The following is a 23,647-nucleotide window of genomic DNA, read 5'->3' on the forward strand; positions in this document are numbered from 1 at the left end:
AAAGTGAGCCTGGGGCCCAGCTACCCAGTTTGACAACTTGGCATCTTAAAGCTGAAGGAAACCTTAGAAGTCACGTAGTTCAGCCTCCTTGCTTTACAGATGAGGGAGCCTGGGACAGTGGATGAGCAGCAGAGTTGGCCCCGGGACCTGGCCCAGCACCCCTGCCAGGTGCCCAGCGTGTCTGAGTTGGTAGCAGTTGTTACCACCTGCTGCTGGGCCTCTTGCCTTGCCTAACTCTGGGGAGATTTAGACTTTTCCACAGTTCTAAATGGTACCCATCTGGCAGAATGGTGCGGATAGAAGCTACTGGGAGATGGGAGTGTTGCTCCTTTCCTTAAATTGGATGGAGAGGCCGGGCGCGGTGGCTCACGCCTGTAATCACAGCATTTTGGGAGGCCAAGGCGGGCGGATCACGAGGTGAGGAGTTCGAGAGCAACTTGGCCAGTATGGTGAAACCCCATCTCTACTAAAAATGCAAAAATTCACCGGGCGTGGTGGTGTGTGCCTGCAGTCCCAGCTACTTGGGAGGCCGAGGCAGAAGAATCGCTTAAACCTGTGAGGCAGAGGTTGCAGTGAGCTGAGATTGTGCCACTGCACTCCAGCCTGGGTGACAGAGCAAGGCTCTGTCTTGAAAAAAAAAAAAAAAAAAAAAACTGGATGGAGAGGCAGTCGGCAGAATCCCATCCAACAACCTCATTGGCTTGGCAGGGCAACCAGCTCACCAGACTCTCTGCAGACCCCAAGTCATTACCTACAGTATAATAACAGGGAATGGACCCGACCAGCACTTGCTGGAGATGATATCTGGTGTGAGTCAGCCCGGCAGGCCCCTACCTGCTTCTCATGATATGCAGGAATCCTTTCAAGCTCCGACAAGATCTGTTTAATAGACTGGAGAGTCCTTAGTTCCTTCCTCTGAGGGAAAGTCTGATCGTTCTGGTTTGCTTGGTAACTCCTTACTGTATCCCTGATGGGAAGTTTATAGAACGGGGGGGAAACCAGGGCTATTAGATGAAACTATAAAACTGCCTAGAGCACATACTTGGTGTTTTTAACACTGATGAGAGGGACTCACTTCAGCCTTGCAGCTATTGCATTCCAGTCCAAACTAACGGCAGGTTCCCAAAACAGGCGGTGAAAGGGTTCCTGTTGCAGAACTGTCTGGACATTTAAAGAAGGGAGAGGAAATCTCAAGGGGTCAGTTGCACTGGAATAGAAATCGCCTGTTCTTTTTTTTGAGACAGAGTCTTGCTCTGACACCCAGGCTGGAGAGCAGTGGCACGATCTCGGCTCACTGCAACCTCCGCCTCCTGGGTTCAAGCGATTCTCCTGCCTCAGCCTCCCAAGTAGCTGGGACTACAGGCATGTGCCACCACATCTGGCTATTTTTTTTTAATTTTTAGTAGAGACAGGGTTTCACCATTTTAACCAGGATGGTCTCGATCTGCTAATCTTGTTATTTGCCCGCCTCGGGCTCCCAAAAGGCCAGGGATTACAGGCGTGAGCCACTGCTCCTGGCCGCTTGTTCTTATTTTTAGAGTCTTGCTCTGTCACCCAGGCTGGAGTGCAGTGGCGTGATCTCCGCTCACTGCAATCTCCATCTCCTGGGTTCAAGGGAGAAATCACTTGTTCTCTTCTGTGAACAAAAGCTTCGCAGATCTCTCTTGGCCTCACACTCCTCCATCTCCCTGTTTCCTCTGTTCTTCATTTACCTACCTTCCCAGCAGTCTGTAGAGCTGGCCACTCACTCATCTCTAGTAAGGTGATCGAGGGTCCTGTATTAGAATAACTCACTGACCACTAGAAAGTTAAGAATAAGTGAGTAATGCCGGGAGAACTTGGCTGGGGTCTTTAAAAACTGTAGAACTTCTCTTTCTGTCTTTAGATAACTGTAAACAATTTTGCCCAAAACAGATAATGATCTGATTCTACCTCCCATTGGTATTTACCTTCCTCAGCATGTGGCTTCTCACTTTCTTTAGACTGAACTTCTTTATCCCAGACCGTGACCTTGCCATGACCTTCCTCCCACGTGTGCCTGTGCCACCAAGGGAATGGCCACGCCTCAGATTGTGCCACTGCTGGGAACAAACCCTCTACCTGTGACTCTGAAGTTCCCTCTCTGACCCCAGCCTTCCTCTTTTCTTTCTTCCCCTTCCCTGTCTCCCCTCACTCCCTCTGCACCTGTGTTTAGCTGTCACACTCCCCACTCATCCCTGTACAGCCGGTGGAGAGATGCTGATGTAGTTCTTGACCTCGAACCGCAGCCCTGCAGCCCTCCTCCGGCCTCACTGACCCAGCCCGATGCCCTGGTCAAACATTTTGGCAATGCTCCTGGTGATTTTTAATGGAACCTGCCTTGCCAAGCCCTAGGCATGGGTAAACCAGGGCCACCTGCATTCTTTGTTTTTGGTTGCTGGAAAAAAATCATGAAATGTCAACTGTTGTTCTCATTTTTCCCACTGCCAATTCCTACTACCCAACCTCAGCCATCATTTCAAGGCCTTGAGTATTTTTTTTTTTCTTTAGTGAAACCTCCCCAAAATGCTATTTTTTTAAAAAAAGAACAACCATAGTACTCTGATTTGATGTGGTCTGTTAATACCTATGGGCTTTGACTTATTTCTGCTTTTAGACCCGGACAAAATAAAATATTTGTGGTAAAACATATTCAAATTTACTGAGCATAGGGGCTTACGCCTGTAATCCCAGCACTTTGGGAGGCTGGAGCAGGCAGATCACTTGAGCCCAGGAGTTTGAGGCCAGCCTGGGCAACATGGTGAAATACCATCTCTACAAAAATACAAAAAGTATCTGGGCATTGTGGTGCATGCCTGTAGTTGCAGTTACTCCAGAGACTGAGGTGGGAGGATGGCTTGAGCTCTGGAGGCGGAGGTAATAGTGAGCCAAGATCATGCCACCTAACTCCAGCCTAGGCAACAGAGCCAGACACTTTCTCTGTCTAAAAAAAAAAAAAAAGGCCAGGTGCAGTGGAGGCTGAGGTGGGCAGACCACAGGGTCAGGAGATCAAGACCATCCTGGCCAAAATGGTGAAACCGCGTCTCTACTAAAAATACAAAAATTAGCCGGGCGTCGTAGCACACGCCTGTAGTCTCAGCTACTCAGGAGGCTGAGGCAGGAGAATCACTTAAACCTGGGAGGCAGAGGCTGCAGTGAACCAAGATTGCGCCACTGCTTTCCAGCATGGATGACAGAGTGAGACTCTACCCCACCAAAAAAAAAAAAAAAAAAAAAAAAAAAAATTCAGGCCAAAGGGCAAAAATGCTTGCTTTTTACCACTTAGTACTTATTTCCCCAAGAAGAGCAAGAGAAGTTTATTAATAACTAAACTGGACAGTTCTTTAACAGCTCTAATTAATTGATTCAGTGGCTCCTCTTCTCATTACCTTGCAGTGCTCCACTGACTGCAATGCCTTTGAACTTTATGGACAGGTTGGAATTTCACTTAGACATTCCGATGGTGTGGGTGTCAGAGTGCAGCTCTCACACACAGTTGAGAGTGTAAATTGATACAACTTTACGGAAAATTGTTTAGCAGTACCCACTCACACTCCTGTCTAGCAGTCTCACTTTAAGGACTTGATCCTACAGAACTCATTACATGGTGCAAGGCACACAGTGTGGCATTCAAAATAGAGAAGAGCTGCGGGTAACTCCCATACCCGTTGGCAGGCACTGGTTGAATAAATTATGGTGCATTGATGCTATGGGATATTTTTAAACCATTAAAAAGAAGAGAGAGCCTTGACCTTAAGAAATATATCTGATGTATTGTTAAGCAGATAAAGCAAGTTGTAGATCAATGTGATTTGGGGCCTAAAAAAAATATTTCTATATATATGTGAACATGGCCATGACTAAGGAATCAGGAAGGAAGTGCCCAGATTGTAACCAGTAACGTGCGGTGAGTGAGATGGGATTGAGAGACATGATAATAGATTGAGAGAGAAAGTTTTTCCTATCTCTTTTTGATTTCTAAAGAGACAGCATGATTTTGAGTAATTTTTACTTTTTGGGTGTTTTTGGTACTTTTTCTTTTTCTTTTTCTTTTTCTTTCTTTTTTTTTGAGATGGAGTTTCACTCTTGTTGCCCAGGCTGGAGTGCAATGGCCTGGTCTCGGCTCACTGCATCCTCCGCTTCCCAGGTTCAAGAGATTCTCCTGCCTCAGCCTCCCGGGTAGCTGGGATTACAGGTGTCCACCACCATGCCCGACTAATTTTTATATTTTTAGTAGAGACAAGGTTTCACCGTGTTGGTTAGGCTGGTCTCGAACTCCTGAGCTCAGGCAGTCTGCCCGCATCAGCCTCCCAAAGTGCTGGGATTACAGCTGTGAGCCACCACGCCTAGCTGGTATTTTTTCAAATCAAAGAAAAAATAATAGAGTAAATCATCCAAAACTTTAGATGGTATTTAGACTCAGTAAACTTTTCATATATGACAGATGAAGCCAAATGGTCTTTCTGTGCAGCCAGCTAGCACACAATTGTGCACCCAAGGAAAATTATAGACTGAGCTGGGGAGTCTGTGGGTGCATTTCCTCAGCACTCAGCCTTGCCTTTGCCTGTGTTCTAGCATTACTTCTGTCCCACAGCCTGGGTTTTGTGAATGAAATAGATAGGTGCAAAAACTCCCTGCCTCTCTGTAATATCCACAGCCCTGTGCTCTACTTGTATTCGCATGTACAAACCATAATCTCCTGTAAAATACTCTGTGATATTTCTGAATAATAATCAACTCTACATCCTACGCAAAGGGAAAACCCCTTTATCTTTCATCTTTGAAACCATAGCAAAGGTATGAAGTTACACCTGAGCTTGCCCGGCCTCAAAGTCCCAGAACGGTTATGTCTTTGACCCCCCACTTCAACTCCAGAAGAAGCAGGTCTTCCTTGTAATTGGATAGAAAACTCATTGCAGAGAAGAAGGACCTACAGGTCAAGAAACCCACAGGCTTGCTCTCATCCAAGCAAAGCACTGTAGCATTTATTTTACATTTTCACTCTTCCTTATTTAGCTCTCTTTTTTTTTTTTTTTTAGACAGAGTTTCACTCTTGTCACCCAGGCTGGAGCAATGGTGCGATCTCGGCTCACTACAACCTCTGCCTCCTGGGTTCAAGCAATTCTCCTGCCTCAGCCTCCTGAGTAGCTGGGATTACAGGCTCCTGCCACCACACCCAGCTAATTTTTTGTATTTTTAGTAGAGATGGGGTTTTAGCCAGACTGGTCTCCTGACCTTAGGTGATCCTCCTGTCTCAGCCTCCCAAAGTGCTGGGATTACAGGCACCTGCCACCATGCCCAGCTAATTTTTGTGTCTTTAGTAAAGATGGGGTTTCACCATGTTGGCTAGGCTGGTCTTAAACCCCTGACCTCAGGTGATCCGCCCACCTCGGCCTCCCAAAGTGCTGGGATTACAGGCATGAGCCACCGTGCCCAGCCTGAGAAAGTTTTGAACAGTCTAAATCCGTGTGCTGTGAATCCTGTTACCATCACACACCTAAGCATTTAAAATCATATTTTCAAGGCCATGTACTGAAATATTTTCTGCAAGCAGAGAGATCAAACTTGAGCATTGTTATTCTTGTAGTGGTTTCATAGTTCGAGGTCTTAGATTTAAGTCTTCCATTGATTTTGATTTGATTTTTGTATATGGAGAGAGATAGGGGTCTGGTTTCACGCCTTAGCCTATGGATATCCAGTTTTCCCAGCACCATTTATTGAAGAGACTGTCTTTTCCCCAGTGTATGCTCTTGGCACCTTTGTCAAAAGTGAGTTCCCTGTAGGTGTATGGGTTTGTTTCTGGGTTCTCTATTCTGTCCCATTGGTCTAAGTGTTTGTTTTTATGCTACTACCGTGCTGGTTACTATAGCTCTGCAGTATAACTTGAAATCAGGTAATGTGATTCCAAAGAAGCTAGTTAAGTAATTGAGCTGAACTGGTGCCTCAAGTCATAAGCGTGCGGAGCATTTCTTCTCAGGTTCTCTGTCTATAATTTAGTTTGCCACACCAGATGAACAGTGACAACTCGGTCTTGGTGTTTGTGGTGGTTTCCAATCAGACTTTGGTCATACCAGGTGAACCAGCCTGGGCCACGCTTTCCCATTCAGTTGTCCTCCCCATAGTTTGCAAAGTAGCACAGATGAACGCTTTATGAGGTGACCAAACTAGACAGTCCTGAAGAGCATGTTTCACAGAAAACTAGCCCCTATTGGACCAGTGGGGGCTGTCAGAGAACAAGGTTTCAACTTACTGAGTTTTAAAGATCTAATTGGCTTTTAATAATGATTCATGAACCAGGCACCATAATCTGCAAAATAGACAAGGGTTCTGCTGGGCACTGCAGGACAGTTGGTTTCTGGAAGGTGGCTTGAGCAGGAGCAAGGAAACAGCACAGTGCCTAGAGTGGATTGGTTAACATCAGGGGACTTCGGGTGACTTTCCTTCTATGGGTTAAGCAAAGGGGACTTCCCTAGCATGTCAGTTCATGACTGGCCCCCTTTTGATTGGTTGCTGTGAATCTCCTGGGTTTTTTTTTGGTTTGGTTTGGTTTGGTTTGGTTTGGTTTGGTTCTTTTGGGGAAAACTGGCCGGTTTGGAGTGTCAGCTATTATTTCTCTCTCCTGATATCAGGTCAGATCTTAGGAGTACACAGCTGAGGTTTTGGGTTGGTGATGTGGAACCTTAGTGTGAGTGACTCCATTTTGGGTTGGTCTATTGGGGTCTCAGTGCAGGAGCTCAGTCCAAATCAATAGCCTCTCCTTGTTTTTATTTGACTTCTCCATCAACCTATTAGTGTCTCTGGTCACATCAGTCCATTCCCACGTGGGCTGCACTTTCAGCTGGGAGCTGGGAGCTTTTCCCAAGTGTGCCCTGGGCTCTGGGGTTTCTGTTGCTTGGAGCCTGATATTAAATCTCAGTTGTAAATAGTTAGAGGCAACTGTTCCTTAGTACCCAGAGCTTTCAGCTCCCTGAGCAGAAATGGGGCTTGACTGTCAGTTTATAAAATAACCAAGGTGTGAAATTCATGGAACTTAGCCAACTTTCTCTTCAAAGAATTCTTGGCAGCAGTTAATACATTTTGCCCAAATATAAGATAATTCTCTTGTTCTTACAATGAGAAGGTTTTACAAAATGGGGGTTTTCTTTAGTTTACTTGAATATAAAACATAGGTGTTCGACTCTGCAACACCTTAACATTTCTTAAGGAGATATTTAAAACAACCCATGTCCAGGCCTCACACCACGCCAATTAAATAAGTGAGAAGTTCTTCCCAGCCAGTGTTAAGAAAAATTAACATCAAGTTTTAGGAAGGTAGACCGACTATGCAAATGCATACCTATATGATTTAAGTTATTACATTAATTTACACACACATATTTAAAATCATAGATTAATCTAACTTAGAGATGCCGCATTTTTTTCCCGTCTCTCCTGTTTCATAAATGTTATTCACACGGCATTTCTCTATCCTTGGAATAGTGTTTGTTTCGTGTCACTCTGGCACAGGGCTCTACAGAGTATGTCGAGCATGTCGCCTTCCCTACTGCCCACATCGTTTGAGAGAACACATTTTAATAACATTTTTTATTGTGGTAAAATATACATAACTTAAAAGTTACGACTTTAACCGTTTTCAACTCTGTCACCCAGGCTGGAGTGCAGTGGCAAGATCTCGGTTCACTGCAGCCTCTACCTCCCAGGTTCAAGCGATTCTCCTGCCTCAGCCTTCCAAGAAGCTGGCATTACAGGTGCCCACCACCACGCCTGGCTTATTTTGTATTTTCAGCGGAGATGGGATTTCACCACGTTAGCCAGGCTGGTCTCGAACTCCCGACCTCAGGTGATCCACCCGCCTCGCCTCCCAAGTGCTGGGATTATAGGCGTGAGCCACTGCACCTGGCCCATTTTAACCATTTTTAAGTGCACAGCTCAGTGGCGTTAAGTATATTCACGGTGTTGCGCCACCATCACCACTGTCCACCTCCAGAACTTTTCTGTCTTCCCAAACTGAAATTCTATACCCATTGAACGGTAACTCCCCATTCCCCGTTTCTGCTTCCTATCCCCTGACATGGAGGCTGGGCCAACGGATATCTCACCTCCCTCCACGTTTCTCCAGATTTGCCCCCATTTTTCTCCCTCTTTGTCCCATCTCCAAAGAAATGTTGTCTTTTCATCATCAAGGTCCATCCCTTGCTCCTTGAATACACTCCAGGCCCAGTGGAACAGGCATCCTGTGGGGTGCATGGACAGGGTGCCTGGGGAACGCCCAGGGCACAGAACCCAGACTGGGGGTTTGGAGAAGGTGTCCTAGCGGAAGTGATGTCTAAGCTGAGGCTCTACAGATAAGAGAAATGAAGCAGATGAAAGGGCTGGGGTGGGTGGCATTTCAGGCCTACACAACCACACGCGTGTTCTTCAGCCATCTCCATGGCCTCACTGCCTACCTGGTATCAGCCGGCCACCACTCTGCTAGAACGGCTTTCAAATTGCTGCTCTTCTCCTTCTCACCAAGTCTTGTCTTCACTTTGTGCTCAGAGTCCATCTCTTTCTGCAAGTTTTTTTTTTTTTTTTTTGGAGATGGAGTCTCACTCAGTCACCTGGGTTGGAGTGCTGCAATCATTTTTTGTTTTTTTGTTTTTTTTTTCTTGAGACAGAGTCTTGCTCTGTTACTCAGGCTGGAATGCAGTGGCATGATCTCGGCTCACTACAACCTCGGCCTCCCAGGTTCAGGTGATTCTCCTGCCTCACCCTCCCGAGTAGCTGGGATCACAGGCACTCACCACCATATCCAGATAATTTTTGTATTTTTAATAGAGCCGCGGTTTCACCATGCTGGCCACGCTTGTCTCAAACTCCTGACCTCAGGCGATTGGCCCGCCTCGGCCTCCCAAAGTGCTGGAATTACAAGCATGAGCCACCGTGCCTGGCTGTTTGCTGCAACTTTTGATACTGCTTCCCCTGCTTTTCTTCCCCTCTCTGACCTCCTTTCTCTGCTGTCCTTTCGTTCCTTCCTCTGCCACTGACGTGTGCTTCTCAGGTCCTTCTTGAGGTTGTGACCTCACAGCTGTCTTTTCACTTCCAGTCATTTCTTTCATAATCACTTCGACATCCTTATTTTCATCTCCTGCCCTGGCCTCTCCCAGGGACTAGGACCATGCTTTCAGCTCCTGTAGGTTTCTCAAGTTTGTTGTGTGTGAACCTGCCCTTGTCTTCTCTGTCACCTCTTCACAGCTTGCTCTGCATTTCACCTCCTTTCCTGTTTTCCCCAGTGATCGCATCTCTACAGCGGCTCTCGCTTCATCCCCTTCTCTCCTGGAGGAGTGATGCGGAGTCTCATTAATCCTTGCTCATGTCATTCTTCCCCCTTCTCTGTCCGTCGCCTCCACATGTTCTGTTCCCCCGTGCGTCCTACACTGTAGCCCGGCAGGTATTTCCTGCGCTGGTCTTAGACACCTGTGAGGATGCCCTGCTTCAGACAAGAGCCCCTCAGTGACTCCCTGTTGTCTGGAATGACGTCCAGCTCCTTGGACAGGCCCCAGTCTATTCACCTGTCTCACCCCCCTCTTTTTGTTTTGTTTGTTTTTCTTAACTTCCAGCCTGATTTCTGAATCATCTCCCTCTTGCCCCTCTCATGGTCTTTGCTTAAGATTAGATGCTTCTTCCTCTCAAGTCCCCACTGCCCGGATTTCAGTGGGGTCCGTCTCAAACATGTCTGTCTCCAAGAGACTGCCTCTGATTTTTTTCATCAGAAGACACCTTTCCTCTCTGACTTCATCTGTACCCCTCTCTTGGAATTCACTATCTCGTGCCTTGCATTTTAGTTGTTTAAGTGGTCTCCATTTCCCAGCATATCTTGAGGTCAAGGGTTCAGGTCCTTTTATCTTTGTCTGTGCATTGCAATATGGGGGCTTTTACATATTAGCTGCTCAATAAATAGGTGTTGAATAAAGGCATTGTGTATGCTTTCATTAAGACTACAAAACCCACAAAAATCAGTGGTTTCCCTATTTCACTCTTAGAAAACAAACCCACAACATAACGCAACCTGATAATCAGAGCTAAGAACAAAGATCATGTGTATTAATCTAAATTCTATCGTTATCAACTTTCACAAGTAATTCATATTCCCTGTCTGCATCACGGGGATGATTCTGGCCAGACATTGACCTTGGTAAAATTCTCTCCCGATTATGAGAAATCAAGTCAAATATGCCAAGTAACATAGTTTCTACTTAGAGTCAAGTTCATGTTTCAGCAGGAACCTCAAATACCACAAAATCTGTCAAGTTCTAACATTTGTATCTCTCGAGAGTACCTGAAGTTCCTGTATCTGTTTCCTCAGCCCAGGTTTCCAATTCAGTGAGCAGAACCGTGACTGTGTTGATAAAAGAGTCCACATACCTGCCCAATCCTGCAGGAGTCATGCCGATGTGAAAAGGCAGGTCTTCACATGACCTGCGGAGTAATGACTAGTGTCCCTGGAGTCGTGGGGCTTCTGGGGTTAGCCTTGAAATAAAACAAAAGGTTGCATAGAGAGAGATTTCTATCTGCTCAGAGACTCACTATAATTCTCTCTTTCCGTCTCTGTCTCTTCATCTGTTTCTCTCTTTCTCTCTCACACTCTCTCTCTCTGATACACACACACACACACACACACGCACACACTCCTGAGTAAGGGAAATGTGAGAAGAAAGTACGACTTCAACTAAATGAAAAGAAATTGTATGAATTATGGTAAGCAAGTTGGTTTTTAGTTCCAGCAAAGATAAGAAATATTTAGATTACTTAGGAGAAAAGTCTAGCTGGTAACACATGAGAATGTGCCTGTGTGGGAAAAAAAAAAAATCTAGGTTTGTGGTTAGGTGAAGGTATGTACACTGCTGAGACATGGGGATAGATGAGCTTGGGATGAGGCAAAAGTCTCCTCTGAGAAGATTAAGAGAGAAAGATTGTTTAAAATGTTTAAAACACACCAGGCACAGTGACTCACGCCTGTAATCCCAGCACTTTGGGAGGCTGAGGCGGGCAGATCACGAGGTCAGGAGATGGAGACCATCCTGGCCAACATGGTGAAACCCCATCTCTACAAAAATACAAAAATTAGCTGAGTGTGGTGGCGCATGCCTGTAATCCCAGCTACTCAGGAGGCTGAGGCAGGAGAATGACTTGAACCTGGGAGGCAGAGATTGCAGTGAGCCGAGATTGCTCCAGTGCACTCCAGCCTGGTGACAGAGAGAGACTCCATCTCAAAAAAAAAAAAAAAAAAAAAATGCTTAAAACACATTGACACCACGGATTTAGCACATCTTGACAGGTGAAACTCTCAGACCCAAGAAAATAGAGGCACGTTAGAACTGAGCTAATCCCACAGCTACCTCAGTACACAAACGGGGAAGCTGAGACCCGCATTGGCACTGTGCCTGAGGTTCTAAAGCCCAGGGCTTCTGACTGGCCTCTTGTGCTTCTTCAGTACTGTGGATGGGGGTGGGGTGGGGGGTGGCATTAGCTGATAAGAAAGATTTGGTTGTAGAAAGATGGAGTTAACATAAACGAAGGTATACTGGGACCGGTCTCCTCTGCTGACTTCATGGGAAGCACACACACACACACACACACACACACACACACCCCTCCAAGATCAGAGTAAATCCCTCACATCCCCGTAGTATGGTCCTGATTATAAAAATGGAGCCCCAGTCAGAAGGGCAGAAACACGATTATCTCTCAAGGGATTTGGACACCACTTTTTCATAGTTGATTTTAGCTACTTTGTGATATATACTGAAATAAATAGAAAAGGGAAAGAATTGTAACCTGGATCGACAGACAACAAGCCCTGACAGACAAAAAGCAGATAAGAAATAAGGAAGATAACCCATAATGTAAAATAAAAATAGCACATTGTTGCTTGCATTGACACTTTTTTTTTTTTCTTTCTTTCTTTGAGATCTTGCTGTCTTTCAGGCTGAAGTACAGTGGCTCAGTCATAGCTCACTGCAGCCTCCAACTCCTGGGCTCAAGCGATCCTCCCATCTCAGCCACCCAAGTAGCTGGGGCTGCAGGCACAAACTATGGTGTCCAGCTGATAATTTTTAAAAATAGGGACACTAGGGCATTTAGCAAATTTGAGTGTCTGCTGTGTATCAAGCACTGTTGTGGGCACTGGGACAGCACAAAAGTCCCTGCACTCAAGGTGCTCATATTCTAGAGGCAGATGCTGGGTCCACCTCCCATTAAAATACCATTCTCAAGATCCAGTCCCTCCACCCACCCCAGCCCCCAGAGTTTTAGTGGAAATTTAAGTAAGTTGGAAGATGGATAATATCTCCATTCACATTTGGATATGATTTTAATGAAGGTTGCTTTTTGGTTTTTAGGGAGAAGAAAATGGCTTTCCAGATAGCACTGGAGATCCCCTTCCAGGTAAATGATTTATTCTAAAAAATATCTGGGCCAATAGCTAGTATGATTGAATTAAAGATAATTGGAGGCCGGGGTCAGTGACTCACACCTGTAATTCCAGCACTTTGGGAGGCCGAGGTAGGTGGATCACCTGAGGTCATGAGTTCAAGACCAGCCTGGCCAACATGGTGAAACCCCGTCTCTACCAAAAATACAAAAATTAGCTGGGTGTGGTGGCGGGCGCCTGTAATCCCAGCTACTTGGGAGGCTGAGGCAGGAGAATCACTTGAACCCAGGAGGCAGAGGTTGCAGTGAGCCGAGATCGCGCCATTGCACTCCAGCCTGGACAACAGAGTGAAACTCCATCTCAAAAAATTAAATTAAAATAAAATAAAAGTAATTTGAGACTATGTTTATCATTAACTTTAAAATCTGTACTGCAGAATAGAGCAACTTTCTACTCACAGCAAACTGCAGGGAAAGCCCTATCTTACAAGACTTCACAAAAGCCTTCAAAGGGTATTTTCTCTGCACTACCCTTCCTTTGCATGTGAGGAGCATGGCAGGGTTCTGAATGGGGCAGGTTCAGGATCCGGCCAGTCGGGACTGAACGGATTCTCCTTCCCTCTGAGTTCTAAGAGCCACAGCACTGGTGGAGAACGTGCTGTTTGTTGCTTGGTGGAAGGGACCAGAAGCCAGCTGGGTCATCTCTCTCTGTGTGTCTTGGCTACTTGGGTAGCCAAAGGAGCCCTCCTGACATTAGGCCAGGCGTTAGTCCTGCTTCTTTTCTGCTTTCAGTGTGTTTAAGCAAAGAAACATTAAAGTTTATTTTCCCCCCTCCCCTTTTTTAATCATAAGACAGACATTTTTGCAATGTTTAAATTTCTCATTAATTAATCAGAAGGGACAGGGAGTGAGGGAGTAAGCATTAAAATAAGCTAGCAAATGGCCAGGTGTGGTGGCTCACACCTGTAATCCCGGCACTTTGGGAGGCCAAGGTGGGCAGATCACTTGAGACCAGGAGTTCGAGACCAGCATGGCCAACATGGTGAAACTCCATCTCTACTAAAAATACAAAAATTAGCCAGGCATGGTGACAGGCACCTATAATCTGAGCTACTCAGGAGGCTCAGGCAGGAGACTTGCTTGAACCCGGGAGGCAAAGATTGCAGTGAGCTGAGGTCACACCACTGCATTCCAGCCTGAGTGACAGAGCAAGACTCCATCTCAAAACAAATGCTAGTAAAATAATAATAATAAAAAGACCTCACCAACATTTTCTACATCTTGTAAAGCATACATTGACTGACTGGAGTCACCAGAGTTTTGTTTATTTCTTTCTTAAGCAGGGTGGGGGACCCATAGAGCCCTCAGGGGCAGCTATCGTCAGCCCAGGTAACCAAGCTGAGAAACCAGAACATGCAGTGCATACTCAACTTTTTTTCCCCTTAGAAACATGATATTAGAAAATACACCAGTACCAGCATGTGAGCAGCAGTTCTCTCTGGAAGGTGCAGTTCTAGGTGATTCCTTTTTCATTCCATAGATTTTTTTGTTTTGTTTTGTTTTGAGATGGAGTTTCACACTCTTGTCACCCAGGCTTGAGTGCAATGGTGAGCCACTGCGCCCGTCAAATTTTTGTAATTTTAGTAGAGATGGGGTTTCACCATGTTGGCCACGCTGTTCTCAAACTCCTGACCTCAGGTTATCCAACCGCCTCGGCCTCCCAAAGTGCTGGGATTACAGGCATGAGCCACCATGCCCGGTGAGTTTTTATTTTCTTTCCACTATCCTATATTTCTAAAATTTCTAACATGAGCTGGTATCGGAAACCCCCCTCCGCATTTAATCTGTGTATACAAATGTGTATGTAACAAATGATCACATGTCGGTAAGTATATCTTGCTGCATGGTAAATAACCAAGGAAATTTTTAAAAGGTTAACTGTGGTTGGCCTGGGTAATGGGAGCATTAATTTTTTCCATATGCTCATCTGAATTTTCAGATTTGCCCTGACAAGCACATATTTATTTTCTAATTTAAAAAATCTATGTTTAAACTCTTTAAAGACTAACACCCCACACACTAATGTGGCACGTTAACTAAAATAAAAATGAGTACAGAAATTTGTTTAGAAATATTTATAAACCCTTCAAGGACTCTTCTGAATGATAGTCATTATTAATTAGTAGATTAATTTTAGTCAGGTTTCTGGTCATCTTCATACATTTTTTACTTGTGTCAGAATGAACCACCAGAGTGTTGTTTGTTTGTTTGTTTTTTGAGACGGAGTTTCACTCTTGTTGCCCAGGCTGGAGTGCAATGGCATGGCCTCCACATCCTGGGTTCAAGCAATTCTCCTGCCTCAGCCTCCCAAGTAGCTGGGATTACAGGCATGTGCTACCACACCCGGATAATTTTCTATTTGTAATAAAGACAGAGTTTCACCATGGTTGGTCAAGCTGGACTCAAACTCCTGACCTCAGGCGATCCACCCGCCTCAGCCTCCCAAAGTGCTGGGATTACCAGCCTCAGTCACCACGCCCAGCCCAACCTGGGTCTTTTTGTATGTGAGAGTTTGCTTCTTTTTCTCACGTGCTTTCTCTACTCCAGTTTTATTCGATGACACAATTGAGGCCCAGCATGATTTACTTGCCTGGATCCACCCAACCTGTCAGTTAGACTTCCCAGTGCTGCTGCCAACTTAATGTCTCCTTAAAGGGATGCTTTAGAGAAAACGAAATCACGTTGTTCTTCCCCTTTGGTTAAGAGATCAAACGCCCACCAAAAGCCCTTGGGTCAGTTTCTTAGTAGGTAAAAATAATTCTTCATCACTTTCCGAAAGCTGCTAACATATAACTCTTACGATGAATAATGTGGTGTGTGTGTGTGTGTGTGTGTGCCCCAAGTTCCAATGATTTATCAAAGCCAGAAACTGGTAATTTAACTATGTTTATTTCCAACCACATTGGAAACCACACACAGAAAAGAAAAAAAAAAAAAAAAAAAAGCATGATTATACCCCCTTAATAACCATTACTGCAGAAGGATGTGACTCTACTTCAACACTTGTTGGTATTTTGCAGCCTCCAAATCTGATCATGTATAACCACCTGGGATAGAGTTATTTATTTATTTATTTATTTGAGACAGAGTCTCGGTCTGTCACCCAGGCTGGAGTGCAGTGGCACGATCCCGGCTCACTGCAAGTCTCCCAGTTCATGCCATTCTCCTGCCTCAGCCTCCTGAGTAGCTGGGACTACAGGCACCCACCCCCACACCCAGCTAATTTTTTGTATTTTTAGTAGAAATGGGGTTTCGCTGTGTTAGCCAGGATGGTCTTGATGTCCTGACCTCGTGATCCGCCCGCCTGGGCCTCCCAAAGTGCTGGGACTACAGGCGTGAGCCGCCGTGCCCGGCCGGGATAGAGTTGTTTTATTTCAGAACCACAGTACTTAGCTATCTCTGAAGTTGCCAATATAAAATATTTACTCTCTAATGGTTTTGAACGAACTCAAGACCTGGTTATCGCAGGGGGCATCCTTACAAATGATCTGGGAGCTAACAGTCCTCTTGCGGCAGTGGAGGGAGACACTCCCGTAGCAGTCACTCTCCAAAAGCCAGAGGGTGCAAGATAAAAGGGCACCTTCCCTGCAGGGAGGCACATTAAGTCAGTCTGTGATCTGCTGCCAACATCCTGACTGGAGCCATTTCTACGCCTAACTAATCATGACGTGTGTGCATTGTGAATCTTGTTCCAATTCACAATTAACTGTTAATTGACCCATATTTTATAACCCACCAGCCACGAACTTATGAGTTAGATACAGACACTACCAGTCACTATTTTTTTTAACAGTTGTTTTAAATGACATTAATGAGCATGCTTGATTCCTGAACTCTTCTTTACAGTATAATTTTAAAATATTTGAGTGAGAAACGATGGAGAGGAGGAGGGTGGGGGGAGAAATGTCCCATGGAAAACCACTTATCAGGTTGTGAGTGTGGAGAAGCACTGCGTATCCGAGAACACTTAATCATCAACAGACATGGCGTCTCACAAAGAGAGGTGGGTGTAATTCCAAAATCTAATTTTGGCAGGCTCTCCTGACTAAGTACTTAATCTGGAGATGTCTTCAAGGCCGGCGGAGGTTTTCAGTCCTGGCTGCACATTAGAAGTCCCAAGGGAACTTTTAAAAATTCCCGTGTCCTCCCTGCATCCCAGACTAATTAATCAGGATCCCCGAGGGTGGGACCACACATCAGGGTTTTGTAAATTTTCCTGGGGGGTTGGTAGGGTGGGGGGTTGAGGGGGTCCATCCTATGGCCAAAGTTGGGAACCACTGCTTTTTAAAAGACTGTTGGTTTGGTTTTTTGTTTTGTTTTGTTTTGTTTTGTTTGAGACGGATTCTTGCTCTGTCGCCCAGGCTGGAGTGCAGTGGCGCGATCTCAGCTCACTGCAACCTCCACCTCCTGGGCTCAAGCGATTCTCCTGAAAAAGGCGGTTATTAATGCTTCCCCACAGCTATGCTATTCATTGTTGCATGCTTCTTACTGTGTGCTAGGATGGGGGCTTTAAAGGATTACCTCATCTAATCCTCACAACCACCGTGTGAAAGAGGTGTCATTATCCCTGTTCAGAGAGTGAGACGGGGGCTTAGCAAGCTCAGTAACCTGTCCAAGTCACACATCTGCGCAGGGTTAGCTGCCTCCAAAGCTCATGCCGTTAATCTCCATGGTACACGGTGTCCTCTCCATAGCAGTCTTGCAGCTGCCTGGTTAACGCCAAAAATGCTTGCATCAGCTGGTTTGAAAACTTCTAGATAGAGAACTCTTCTTGGGCTGCTAAGAAGCCTAATTTCTCATTTGATTTTTTTCTTGAACTGTCACACTCCTCATTCATTTGATGTATTCATCAGATATTTATTGGGCACCTGCTGTGTGCCTGGTGTGCAGCAGTGACACCAGACATCCAAAGACCTTTTCCTCTTAGAGCTTATATTCTAGTTGGGAGAGACAGACAATAAACCCAGAATCAGTAAGTCATTTTATATGGTGGTAGGTGCCTTGAGGAAGATAAGCCAGGTTAATGGGATTAAGCCTGGTAGAGGGAGGGTGCCACTTTAGCTCGGAAGGGGCAGTGAGACCCGAACAATGCAAAGGACCCGGCCCGTGGAGATCTAAGACAGGAGGATGCCAGGGACAGGAACTTGCTGGGGCAAACGCCCCGAGGCTGGACTGAGCTCAGTGATCTAGGATGGGTGTGGGCAGTGAGGAGCAGCAGAGGAGGTGCGCGGAGAGATGGCCTGGGGCCTCTTTCTTCCCTGCCTCCTTCAAAAAATAAAACTAGCCGGATGTGGTGGCTCACACCTGTAATCCCAGCAATTTGGGAAGCTGAGGTGGGTGGATTGCTTGAGTCCAGGAGTTCAAGACCAGCCTGGGAAACATAGCGAGACCTCTGTTTCTACCAAAAATATAAGAAAATTAGCTGGGCCTGGTGGTGTGCACCTGTGGTCCCAGCTACTCAGGAGGCTGAACCCGGGAGGTGGAGGCTGCAGTGAGCCATGATTGTGCCACTGTACTCCAACCTGGGTGACAGAGTGAGACTCTGTCTCTAAATAAATAAATAAATCTAAAACCTGATATCTTGGAGTGCAGTAGCACGATCATGGCTCACTGCAGCCTCAATCTCCTGGGCTAAGCGAGCTTCCCCTTCAGCCTCCTGAGTAGCTGGGACTATAGGCGTGCACTGCCACACCTGACTAATCAAAACCGAACATCTTTAAAGAACATTGGCATAAGACTTGGCAAAAATGGCATCTTGTCCCTCATCTCATTTAGTCCAAGAGATACAGGCAATACTGCCATCTCCATTTTATAGATGAGGAGATGAGGAGTCTGACATTCCTAGAGGTTCAATGTCCTGAGACATCAAGCCCTGAGGAAGTTGGAGCATTGGAATTTGAAGAGCACCATCCAAAAAGACCCAGAATCAGGATGATTTGGGATTATGCTTGTCAAGGACTCAGGGCAGGGCTACCATACGTTAGGCACAAGAATTTTGATAGTGATAATTACTGTGTTAATTGTCACTTCATCATGACAGTTACTCTGATGACAAGGAACCTGGCCCTTCTTCACCTGACAGATGTTTTCTTCGTTTGAGCCACTGCTCAAGCTAGACTGACCAAGAGTAGACCTTCGGGGCTTTGACCTTTAAAACAGGAAGTCAACATAAATGACTTGACGTGGCTTCGTTCTTGCTTTGCACCAGTGGAAAATATACAGGTCAAGAGTCAAAACATGGCAAATGGGGATCCCAATTATTAGCGAATCTAAGTGAATATTTATGTATAATTAATTTTTCAACAACCCTCTCTTCTCCTCCTCAAACCTAGAATTAATCCATCTTTTGTATTTTAAGGCCAATTCTGCAGTATTTTCCATCAGTATCTATTTACTGCTAGCAGATATCAGCTACATTCTTTCTCCTTTAGTAGAAGTTCCCTCTTTAGGTATTAAGATTCATTAAGCGACAATAACAAATCTACTTTGTCCCCCAGGGACAATACACAGTTCTCATTCATTTGTTCATTTAGCAGATAATTTTTGAATTTCCACTGTACAGCAATCCTGGGCTTGTTATTTGAGAAGCATCAAATAATAATCTCATATTTTGACTGGGTGCGATGGCTCACACCTGTAATCCCAGCACTTTGGGAGGCCAAGGCAGGTGGATCACTTGAGGTTGGGCATTTGAGACCAGCCTGGCCAACATGGTGAAACCCTGTCTCTATTAAAAATACAAAAATTAGACGGGCGTGGTAGCAGGGGCCTGTCATCCTAGCTACTCGGGAGGGTGAGGCAGGAGAATCCCTTGAACCTGGGAGGCAGAGGTTGCAGTGAGCCAAGATCGCCCCATTGCACTCCAGCCTGGGCAATAAGAGCGAGACTCCGTCTCAAAAATAAAATAAAATAAAAAATCTCGTTTTTCTCCATTTCTGATAAGGATTTATTTGGTCTGAAGTCTTTCTCTCCCCTCTCTAAGGCATTACCCAGTTTAACCTTTCATGTATAATATATATGATAGTAATTTAAAGTATAGCAGGACAAAATGTATTTGATAGGAAAAAAACCTTGTTTGCTCTGTGTTAAGTCCTCCAGAGAGCTAATTAGAATTTGTAATTCTAAAAGGCAGCTATAGATTCATTTATATTAGCAGTTCATGTAGATTCCAATTAAGGAAATGGTTTGTCACTTGTGTTATTGAAAACACACACAGGGCGAGCACGGTGGCTCATGCTGGTAATCCCAGCACTTTGGGAGGCTGAGGCGGGCGGATCATGAGGTCAGGAGTTTGAGATCAGCCTGGCCAACATGGTGAAACCCCGTCTCTACTACAAATACAAAAAAAATTAGCTGGGAGTAGTGGCAGGCGCCTGTAATTTCAACTAGGTCGGAGTGCTGAGGTGGGAGAATCGCTTGAACCCAGGAGGTGGAGGTTGCAGTGAGCCGAGATGGCACCATTGCACTCCAGCTTGGGCAACAAGGGCAAGACTCCATCTCAAAAAAAAAGACAGAAAACACACACAAACAAAAACTTTAGTAGATCTTTTGGCATATCATTTTTTAAAATAAACTGATAATGGTCGATATGATTGTTCAAAGAAATAAGAGCTTTTCATACACTCAGTTTAAAGGAACTTTCTAGGCCAGGCGTGGTGGCCCATGCTTGTAATCCCAGCACTTTGTGAGGCCGAGGCGGGTAGATCACCTGAGGTAAAGAGTTCAAGATCAGCCTGGCCAACGTGGTGAAACCCTGTCTCTACTGAAAAATACAAAAATTAGCCGGGCATGGTGGCTGGCGCCTGTAATCTCAGCAACTCGGGAGGCTGAGGCAGGAGAATGGTTGGAACCTGGGAGGCAGAAGTTGCAGTGAGCTGAGATCGTGCCATTGCACTCCAGCCCAAGCTGACAACAGCGACACTGTCTCAAAAATAAATAAACAAATAAATAAGTAAATAAAGGAGCTCGACAGAAACTTTCTGATGTATTTTCCTTCTTGACGGTAACATTGCCAACTCTAACTCTTACAAAGACAAGACAAGAAAGGGAACTTGAGACACCATTACATATAATTCTGGACTTAGCAGTTTAAATCCTTATTTTTTTATGACATTAAAAAATGTCTATTTTAGGCCAGGCACAGTGGCTCACACCTGTAATCCCAGCACTTTGGGAGGCTGAGGGAGGTGGATTGCTTCAGCCCAGGAGTTCAAGACCAGCCTGGGGAGCATTGTGAGACCCCTGTCCCTACAACATTTTTTTTTTTTTTTTTTTTGAGATGGAGTTTCGCTCATGTTGCCCAGGCTGGAGTGCAGTGGCATGGTCTCAACTCACCGCAACCTCTGCCTCCCGGGTTTAAGCAATTCTTCTGCCTCAGCCTCCCAAGTAGTTGGGATGACAGGCATGTGCCACCATGCCCAGTTAATTTTTATATTTTTAGTAGAGATGGGGTTTCTCCATGTTGGTCAGACTGGTCTTGAACTCCCAACCTCAGGTGATCTGCCCCCCTCGGCCTCCTAAAGTACTGGGATTACAAGCATGAGCCATATCGCCCAGCCTACAGAAAGTTTTAAAAAATCAAAAAATTAGTTGGGTATGGTGGTACATGCCAACTACTCGGGAGGCTGAGGCAGGAGGATTGCTTGAGCCCATGAGGTGGAGGCTACAGTGAGCCATGATTGCAGCACTGCACTCCAACCTGGGCCACAGAGCAAGACCCTTTCTCAAAAATACATATAGTATTCAAATAAACACAATAATTATAGAAAATTGGAAAATATCCATAAACAAACAAACAAAAAAATTAGTCACCTGTGTTCTCATCACCCAGAATTAACCATTGTTAACATTTTTGTTATAGATCCTTCCAAAATTTTCTCCATGCTTGTGATTGTATTTATAATACATGATTTACAGGGATATAAATGAATTATTTATCATTATAAGCACTGCATTATAGCCAGGCACAGTGGCTCACGCCTGTAATCCCAGTACTTTGGGAGGCCACAGTGAGCGGATAATGAGGTCAGGAGATCGAGACCATCCTGGCTAACACAGTGAAACTCCGTCTCTACTAAAAATATAAAAAATTACCCGGGCGTGGTGGCGGGCGCCTGTAGTCCCAGCTACTCGGGAGGCTGAGGCAGGAGCAGAGATACCTATCTGTTCTCAGGATTTTAAGGTGTTGCATGGAAATAAGAAAACCGTACAGTATTTCTCACTACAAGGCGGGGTCAGGAGATGCAAACAAAATGATGTGGGGGTTCCAAGTGAGGTGGAATTCCAGACAACGGCCGGGAAGACTTCATGGAAAGGGGGAATCCAAGTGGGTTTTCTAGGATGGGTAAATTTCATTAGAGGAAGAGAAGTGCCATAGAGGAAGTTCGGTGAGAAGGAGAGGGAAGACATTCTGATCATGAAGGAAACACTGAAAAAGGCATGGAGATAGAAAAAAATAAGGCCTGATTTTTTAACCTACCACTTTTTAAGAACCTTTAAAAAGAGATTTTTAAAACGAATACTTGGCGCTGACAAAGGTGAAATGACTGGGCGTGGTGGCTCACACCTGTAATCTCGGCACCTTGGGAGGCCGAGAGGGGAGATCACCTGAGGTCAGGAGTTTGAGACCAGCCTGGCCAACATGGTGAAACTCCATCTCTACTAAAAATATAGAAATTAGACGAGTGTGATGGCGGGTGCCTGAAATCCCAACTACTCAGGAGGCTGAGGCAGGAGAATTGCTTGAACCCAAGAGGCAGAGGTTGCTGTGAGCTGAGATTGTGCCACTGCACTCCAGCCTGGATGACAGGACGAGACTGTCTCAAAAAAAGAAAAAAAAAAAAAGAAAGAAAAGAAAAAAATTCATACCGTAAACTGGTACAGCCTTTCTTTCTGGAGAGCAATTTGGGGCACATGCACCAGTAGCCTTAGAAGGCTCATTCTTTTGACTTAATTATCCTGTTAGTGGTGAGATGATTAAAGATGCGGCCAAAATTTATGTGAAAGGTATGCATCACATCTTCACTCAGTCAGGAGAATTGGGGAAAACCCTAACCGTTAATAGTTTATCCAAAATTCATATATATATAATATATACATGTATATATGTGTATATATATGTATTATGTATGTGTGTACATATACGTATTCTATGTGTATATATGTATTATATGTGTGTATTATATATTATATACGTATATATACATATTATGTATGTGTATATATGTGTATTGTGTGTGTATGTATATATATATATGTGTGTGTGTGTGTGTGTATATATATTCCAAATTTTCTACTCTGAGATTAGATTAGGGATTTTGTTTTGATTTTTGAGACAGTCCCACTCTGTTACCCAGGCTGGAATGCAATGGCACAGTCATAGTTCATTATAACTTGGAACTCTGGGTTCAAGCAATCCTCCTGCCTCAGCCTCCCAAGCAGCTGGGACTGCAGGTGCACGTCATCACACTCAGCCAATTTTTAAATTTTTTTTGTGGAGATGGAGGCCTTGCTGTGTTTCCCAGGCTCATCTTGAACTCCTGGCCTTAAGCAATCTTCCTGCCTCAGTTTCCCAAAGCACCGGAACTATGGGCAGAAGCCACTGTACCCAGCCAGTTTTTTTTTTTTTTTTTTAATTTAATTAAACTTTAAAAAAGAAAATGCAGGGAATTGAGTAGTCCAGTTTGGTTGAGCACAAGTTATACTGAGGCAGTCATGGAAAATAAAACAGGAAGAGAGCATGGGGAGCATGGAGTGGAAGGCTGGGACTTGGTAACTGGACAGATACAGAAAAGAAAGTCTAAGCACCCCAGCGAAGCTTAAGTGTACATAGGGAAGTTCAGGTATTCTTAAAAGGTGCACAGAGAGAATTTTTGTTTTTTTTGAGACAGGGTCTCACTTTGTTGCCCAGGTTGGATGGCAGCGGTGCAGTCACGGCTCACTGCCGCCTCAACCTCCTAAGCTCAAGCAATCCGCTCACCTCAGCCTCCCACGAAGCTGAGACCACAGGCATGCGCCAGCACACCCGGCTAATTTTTAGGTTTTTTTTTTTGAGACAGGGTTCCACTATGTTGCACTGGCTGATTTCGAACTATTGGGCTCCAGTGATCCTCCTGCCTCAGCCTTCCAAATTGCTGGGATTACAGGTGTGAGCCACTGT

General features: G+C 45.1%; 1 protein-coding gene across 2 annotated transcripts in view; it reads left to right on the plus strand.

Moving 5' to 3' along the window:
- The window catches only part of EDARADD (EDAR associated via death domain), an 85,198-nt gene that overhangs the window by 57,944 nt on the left and 3,607 nt on the right, over nt 1–23,647 (plus strand). For both annotated transcript variants that reach the window (XM_007989879.3, XM_007989880.3), the window contains exon 5: nt 12,399–12,444. In XM_007989879.3, the coding sequence (XP_007988070.1) occupies nt 12,399–12,444 (46 nt within the window). The remainder of the gene's footprint in view (nt 1–12,398; nt 12,445–23,647) is intronic.

Source organism: Chlorocebus sabaeus, chromosome 25, assembly GCF_047675955.1.
Source record: "Chlorocebus sabaeus isolate Y175 chromosome 25, mChlSab1.0.hap1, whole genome shotgun sequence".
Lineage (NCBI taxonomy): Eukaryota > Metazoa > Chordata > Mammalia > Primates > Cercopithecidae > Chlorocebus > Chlorocebus sabaeus.